The 8,108-nt window shown below is 47.3% G+C and overlaps 1 protein-coding gene across 1 annotated transcript; it reads right to left on the minus strand.

Moving 5' to 3' along the window:
- Positions 1-4,489: 4,489 nt before the first annotated feature.
- Positions 4,490-7,433, minus strand: LOC114480659 (protein S100-P-like). The gene is made up of 2 exons (XM_028475008.1): positions 7,216-7,433; positions 4,490-4,786 (listed from the first exon to the last, which is right to left on the minus strand). Exons 1-2 carry the CDS (start codon positions 7,351-7,353, stop codon positions 4,637-4,639), a joined length of 288 nt encoding a protein of 95 aa, XP_028330809.1. The 5' UTR covers positions 7,354-7,433; the 3' UTR covers positions 4,490-4,636.
- Between the last annotated feature and the right edge of the window lie 675 nt (positions 7,434-8,108).

Below are 8,108 nucleotides of genomic sequence, written 5' to 3' on the forward strand. Positions count from 1 at the left end.
CTTCCGGGGGGAACCCGAGACGTTCCCAGGCCAGCCGAGAGACATAGTCTCTCCAGCGTGTCCTGGGTCTTCCCCGGGGCCTCCTTCCGGAGGGACGTGCCCTGAACGCCTCACTAGGGAGGCGTTCAGGGGGCATCCTAATTAGGTGCCCGAGCCACCTCATCTGGCTCTTCTCGATGCGGAGGAGCAGCGACTCTACTTTGAGCCCCTCCCGAATGACTGAGCTTCTTTGAGCCCCTCCCGAATGACTGAGCTTCTCACCCTATCTCTAAGGGAGAGCCCAGCCACCCTACGGAGGAAACTCATTTCGACCATAGGTGAGGGTTGGAACGTAGACCGACCTGTAAATCGAGAGCTTCGCTTTTTGGCTCAGCTCCCTTTTTACAATGACGGACTGGTGCAGACTCCGCATCACTGCAGACGCCGCACCAATCCGCCTGTCGATCTCTCGCTCCATCCTTCCCTCACTCGTGAACAAGACCCTGAGGTACTTGAACTCCTCCACCTGGGGCAGAACCTCATCTCCACCTTTTTCCGGTCGAGAACCATGGACTCGGATTTGGAGGTGCTGATTCTCATTCCGGCCGCTTCACACTCGGCTGCGAACCGATCCAGTGAGAGTTGAAGGTCACGGTATGTTGGAGCCAACAGGACCACATCATCTGCAAAAAGCAGTGATGCAACACTGAGGCCCCCAAACCGGACCCCCTCAACGCCCTGACTGCGCCTAGAAATTCTGTCCATAAAAGTTATGAACAGAATCGGTGACAAAGGGCAGCCCTGGCGGAGTCCAACCCTCACCGGAAACGATTTCGACTTACTGCCGGCAATGCGGACCAGACTCTGACTCCGGTCATACAGGGAACGAACAGCTTCTATCAGGAGGTTCGATATCCCATACTCCCGGAGGACCCCCCACAGGAATCCCCGAGGGACACGGTCAAATGCCTTTTCGAGGTCCACAAAACACATGTGGACTGCTTGGGCAAATTCCCATGACCCCTCAAGGACCCTGCTGAGGGTGTAGAGCTGGTCCACAGTTCCACGGCCAGGACGAAAACCACATTGCTCCTCCTGAATCCGAGGTTCAACTATCCGGCGGACCCTCCTCTCTAGTACCCCTGAATAGACCTTACCGGGGAGGCTGAGGAGTGTGATCCCTCTATAATTGGAACACACCCTCCGGTCCCCCTTCTTAAAAAGGGGGACCACCACCCCGGTCTGCCCATCCAGAGGCACTGCCCCCGATGTCCACGCGATGTTGCAGAGTCGTGTCAGCCATGACAGCCCCACAACATCCAAGGCCTTGAGGAACTCCGGGCAGATCTCATCCACCCCCGGACCCCTGCCACCGAGGAGCTTTTTAACCACCTCGGCAACCTCAGCCCCAGAGATAGGAGAGCCCACTCTCGGGTCCCTGGGCCCTGCTTCCTGATTGGAAGGCGTGTCGGTGGGATTGAGGAGGTCTTCGAAGTATTCCCCCCACCGATCCACAACGTCTCGAGTCGAGGTCAGCAGCGCACCATCCGCACCATACATAGTGTTGACGGTGCACTGCTTCCCCCTCCTGAGACGCCGGATAGTGGTCCAGAATCTCTTCGAAGCCGTCCGGAAGTCGTTCTCCATGGCCTCACCAAACTCCTCCCATGTCAGGGCTTTTGCCTCGGCGACCGCCGTGGCTGCACTCCGCTTGGCCCGTCGGTACCTGTCTGCTGCCTCCGGAGTCCCACAGGCCAAAAAGGCCCGGTAGGACTCCTTCTTCAGCTTGACGGCATCTCTCACCCCCGGTGTCCACCAACGGGTTCGGGTATTGCCGCCACGACAGGCACCGACTACCTTGCGGCCACAGCACCGATCAGCCGCCTCAGCAACAGAGGCACGGAACATGGCCCACTCGGACTCAATGTCCCCCGCCTCCTCCGAGACATGGTTGAAGTTTTCCCGGAGGTGGGAGTTGAAGCTCCTTCTGACGGGAGACTCTGCCAGGCATTCCCAGCAGACCCTCACTATACGTTTGGGTCTGCCAGATTTAACCGGCATCCTCCCCTGCCATCGGAGCCAACTCACCACCAGGTGGTGATCAGTTGACAGCTCCGCCCCTCTCTCTACCCGAGTGTCCAAGACATGCGGCCGCAAGTCCGATGACACGACTACGAAGTCGATCATCGAACTGCGGCCTAGGGTGTCCTGGTGCCAAGTGCACATATGGACACCCTTATGCTTGAACATGGTGTTTGTTATGGACAATCTGTGACAAGCACAGAAGTCCAACAACAAAACACCGCTCGGGTTCCGATCAGGGGGGCCGTTCCTCCCAATCACGCCCCTCCAGGTCTCACTGTCGCTGCCAACGTGAGCGTTGAAGTCCCCCAGCAGAACGAGGGAATCCCCAGAAGGAGCACTCTCCAGTACTCCCTCTAAGGAATCCAAGAAGGGTGGATACTCCGAGCTGCTGTTTGGCCCATAGGCACAAACAACAGTCATAATCCGTCCCCCCACCCGAAGGCGGAGGGAGGCTACCCTCTCGTCTACCGGGGTAAACTCCAACGTACAGGCACTAAGTCGGGGGGCAAGAAGTATAGCCACCCCGGCGCGGCGCCTCTCACCATTGGCGACTCCAGAGTAGAAGAGAGTCCAACCCCTGTCGAGAAGGCTGGTTCCAGAGCCCTTGTGTCGAGGTGAGACCGACTATATCTAGTCCAAACTTCTCCACCTCGCACACAAGCTCAGGCTCCTTCCCCGCCAGAGAGGTGACATTCCACATCCCTAACACTAGCTTCTGTAGCCGGGGATCAGATCGCCAAGGCCCCCGCCCTGGACGACTGCCCGATCTACATTGCACCGGCCTCATATGATCCCTCCTGCGGGTGGTGGGCCTACGGGAGGGCGGGCCCACGTCGTCCTTTCGGGGCTCTGCCCGGCCGGGGCCCGTGGGCAAAGCCACTAGGCGCCCGCACTCGAGCCCCAACCCCGGGCCTGGCTCCAAGGTGGGGCCCCGGTAGCGCCAATCCGGGCGACGTGAACTGCCTTTGTTGTTAATGTACATATATGGCTATTGAACCGCTCTTAGTCGGACCCGTCACCTGGGACCTGTTTGCCTTGGGAGACCCTACCAGGGACATTAAACCCCCGACAACATAGCTCCCAGGATCATTCGGGTACTCAAACCCCTCCACCACGTTAAGGTGGCGGTTCATGGAGGAGCCTCACCCAGTGCATTGAAAACCGCATTAGTTGTGAATGCGTCCATATTTAATTTACAAATAGAACTTCAACTCCCCTTTGCTTAAAGTTCATTCCGAAGTTCATTCATTCTATTCTTTGACATGTTTAAGTATTTTGCTCATTCGTGTTTGTCATTTGACCAGATGATTTGTCATTGACGTGATTGTGTTCTAAACAGATATATCATTATAAAAGAAATACCTCATAGGTAGCTATACAGACTATTAAAAGTAATTAATTATGTGCTGTAATGAGTTTTCGCCCACCGGTGGGATAACCGATTTTTTACCACTTTTAAAACCGATAACCAATAAAATATTTTCTTCCACATTTCACGTCCAGGTTCTCTTTTTGGTATATTTGTTTGATCGTTTTGATAGGTAAATTAGAACTTTTGGTTAAAGGTTTAGGTTTTGTCATTTTTTTTTTTTTGTTCATGCAAGTAAATAATCTGTGTAAAGACAACCTGAGTGTAAAGACAACCCTACAGTATTAGGGACTACATAAAAGGTACATGTACCAATCATGTTTACGACATGAAATGTGTTTCATTAATTACCAATTTACAAAAGAGGTATATATATATATATATATATATATATATAGTGCTTTTTAGAAAATAAAAAAAAATAAAATAAAACTCCACACCTTAAAAAAAATCAAATGCGAAACTGTCATTGATTCTAGTTTTTACATTGGCTACCACCTTCTTTGTTTGATTTTCTATCTTTTTGTAGTGCTTTTCTCAACAACAACAAAAACGCTTAAATTGTGCAATTTGCGCGTTGCGTAGCGGCCCCAATGCAAAGCCTTGATGCCATTACCAGTCACTGTGATAGGTAAGTAAGTAAGTAAACTGTTTTGTCTTTATTTAGTTTTTGTTGTCTGAATGTTGTGAGCGTATCTTCTGCAGGACTCCCTTGAAAAAGAGGTTTTCTGCATAAATAAAGGTTAAATTAAAAAAATGAAAAAAATTACATTGCACTTTTCACAGACAGAGGTCACAAAGTGTTTTACAGTAAACACAATGACATTCAAAACAAAAAAATATACAATTATAAAATAATGATTATGGTAATATGACGCTGACCATGTCTCCCTAACAGTGATAACCATATGTTTTCTACTCCTGGCTGCTTTCAAGAGCTTTGAAGAACATTACTTAACTAAACGCTACTCATATATGATCTTTGATAAAGTTTGCAATTAAAATTAATTACCTTTTCTTCATTAAAAAAGCATGTGAACAAAGAACATTCTGTAGTATGATTTTAATTTTTTAATGTTTGTTACTTGATATTTACCATTTTACACAATGTACCCAAAGGCACCTCATTTTCCTTATATTTTGCATAAACAGTGACATTTGGAGTCAGACATTGTTGTTGTTCAGCTCCATTCCTGGTTGTAATCATCCAGTGCTCTCCTTGTGGGCACAGCCGAGGCAGACACAGGCGACGGCCCCGACCAACACCACAAACTCAGCAAAATCAATCTCAGAGTCTTTGTTGTCATCCAGTTCATTAAACAGCTTGTCAAGCTCATCTTGATCGTTTATATCCTGTAAAGACAACAAAAGTTCCTCTAGTGTTAGTGATCCAAATCACTAAAGATGGTGGTTAAACTTTGGAATCACAACTGTGTCAATACCTATCAAATACAGAAAAACCATAGTTTACATTGAAAGAGTTACATTTGAGAATAGCTCCATACTTGTAGATTTTTTCTGATTTAGGATTAGGTTCTAGAGGTTTTGGGGTTTTAGTGGCTTTAGGGTTAGAATTTGAGAAAAGGCTTGAAGCTTTGGAACAAATATCAGAACTAGTGGTTAGGGTCAAGCTTTAGGGTTAGTATTAGGTTTTAGGATTAGCGTTAGATTTTAGGATTAATAGTTAGGTTGGGGGACTACTAGATTAAAAGCACTGCCTACAGGGCATCACTCCATAAAAACAATGCCACAGACTCGGGTTTGAGACTTAAGGGTTGCTGGTTACAGTCAGGCTTCTCCATGAACACCACAGAAATGTGGTGGATGGGTTTGAGCACCCAAATGATCATGGGAGCTATGTTGACAGGGGCTCAATGCCCCTGGTAGGGTCTCCGAGTGCAAACTGGTAACAGGTCAGACCAAGAGTGGTTCGAAAGCCACATGACCACTAAACAACAAGTGCACGTCACTTGTATTGGTGCTACCAAGGACCCACCCTGGAGGTGCAGGCCTGGGGTTGGGGCTCAAAAGCGTGGGCCTGGACCATAGCTTGAAAGGATGACGTGGGCCCACCCTCCCATAGGCTCAGCACCCATAGGAGGGATCATATAGGGCCGGTGCCATCCCCTGTTACAGAAGCTGGCTTTAAGGACGTGGAACATCACCTCTCTGGTGGGGAAGGAGCCTGAGTGGTGTGTGAGGGTTGAGAAGTTTCAACAAGGTTGAGTCAGCCTCACCTCGACACACAGCTTGGGCTCTGGAACCAGTCTTCTCGAGAGGGATTGGACTGTCTTCCACTCTGGAGTTGCCAATGGTGAGAGTTGCCGGGCTGGAGTGGCAATACTTGTTGCCCCCCCCCCCCGACTCAGTGCTTTTGCATTGGAGTTTACGCCAGTAAACAAGAGGGTATTCTCCCTTCCCCTTTGGGTGGGGGGATGGGTCCTGACTGTTGATTTTACAGCAGCTCAGAGTATCCATCTTTTTTGGATTCTTTAGAGGGCGTACTGGAGAGTGCTCCTTCTGAGGATTTTCTCGTTCTGCTGGGGGACTTCAACACTCACATTGGCAATGACAGCGACACATTGAGGGGCGTAATCTGAACCCGAGTAGTGCTTTGTTACTGAACTTCTGTGCTCATCACAAATTGTTCATAATGAACACCATGTTCAAGCCTAAGGGTGTCCATATGTGCACTTGACACCAGGACACCCCAGGTCGCAATCAAATGATCAACTTGTTGTCGTGAAGAAGGGGCAGAGCTGTCAACCGAATACAACCTGGTGGTGAGTTGGCTGAAATGGCAGGGGACGCATGCGGTCAGACCTGGCAGACCTAAATGTTTTGTGAGGGTCTGCTGGGAACGTCTTACAGAGTGTCCCGTCAGAAGGAGCTTCAACTGCCACTTGGGAGAGCTTTTACCACACCTTGGGGAAGGCAGGGGAGCATTGAGTCTGAGTGGACTTCTGTTGTTGAGGCGGCCCGTCTGTGCTGTGGCTGTAAGGTTGTCAGCGCCTGTTGTGGCGGCAACACCCAAACTCGTTGGTGAAAACCGGGGGTGAAGGATGTCATCAAGCTTAAGAAGGAGTTCTATTGGGCATTATTGGCCTGTCAAAATCCAGAGGCAGCAGACACATACTGATGGGCCAAGCGGAGAATAGCCACAGCAGTTGCCAAGGCATGAGTCTATATTTCAGAATTTTAAGTGGAAAGGGCTCAAAACAAGATCTTACATTAAGTTCAATCATGGGAACAAAAAATATCTGGCCTAAAAATATTGGATTGCGAACGTTTGACCGTAAGTCACCAAGTTCTCAGTTTTTTTGTGCCTATGTATGTACAAAAGCATTTTTTTTTGCTGGCACTAGGATATCTGATGAATGGCTTTAACCATATGATATTATTGTAATCTGACTTGATCTGTATTGATTCAGAGTGTGGTGTTGTTCAGACTACTGCTTGTGTAATACGAAATAGGCCAGGAAGAAATTTTGCTCTATTTTGAAATTGTTTATCATGTCAGAAGAAACTCTGTTTGTGGTTCACAAATTCAAATGTATTCATTAAATGCAAGTTCATAGTTTGTGCATTGTTGGAAATAGTTTAAAGACTATGGAAACTACAGGTTGTTGCATTGTTTAAAACAGGCTTTATTTTCAGAAACAGCCATTGGAAAGTATCAATTATGAACCTTTTCAAAACATGTCAACAAATTAGATTAGTTACACAAAATACTGACATTGATTATGCCCATTTGAGTAATGTTGGATATAGAGTTGTGGTACCTTGAGCAGTCCAGGGAGTTGTTCTACTAGCAGTCTCTTAGTCTCAGTTTTGGTAAGTGAGTCCTCCTTTCCTTCTTTGGATGCATAATGATCAAAAGTGCACTTCAACCCTTTAATGGCCTTTTCCAGATCTGTCATGGTAGCAGATTGATAACTTGTAAGTGATAGAATGAAGAATGTCAAAAAGTTACAGAAGTCTGTTGTGCTGTAGATAGAAGGTGAATGGATTAGGAGAGTAAGAGCAAGCCTGATCTTGTTATGCCTTTTTAAATAATGGGTTTGGAGCCAAAACTAAGACCAATATTATGTAATGCAGCCTGGAGTGTTTGACACAACCACACAACTTCAGGGCCTACAACAACCAATGCACATATACTGAATGACTAGGCTCTGCTCCAATATAACGTAGGGCTATTAGCCTGCTGTTAGCCAGGTGGGCTAGAATGCAAACAGCAGAGCAAGTATGCAAGTATTTCTAGAGTTTAGTCAAATAAAGCATGGTTATTTTTTCAAATTGCAATTTTTTTGGTATTTTTTCCTTTCCCAAAAATATCATATTGTTATCGTGATTGTGATATTCTGTCTGTGAGTTCTGATTGTCTTGATTAGAGAATAGATGAGAAGTGGGAGTGAAGGGGAAACAGTCAAACTTCAAGTCCATAGAGAGCAAAAGAGGGCAGTGAAGATAAAATCCAGCTTCCTGGCAACTAGGACTTCAACAACAATAACAAAAAAAAAATTTTTCACCATGCTGACATGTCTGATTACCTCTCGTGGAAACCTGAAAATCTGTGTCATGCTGACAGCAGAACAAATATTTGATGTTCTTTTGTGTTGCTATTCAGTTTTTTCTTAAGCTTCTGGCTTTTTTGTTAGATAATCTTTCCACTTTC

Source organism: Gouania willdenowi, chromosome 18 (genome assembly GCF_900634775.1).
Source record: "Gouania willdenowi chromosome 18, fGouWil2.1, whole genome shotgun sequence".
NCBI lineage: Eukaryota > Metazoa > Chordata > Actinopteri > Blenniiformes > Gobiesocidae > Gouania > Gouania willdenowi.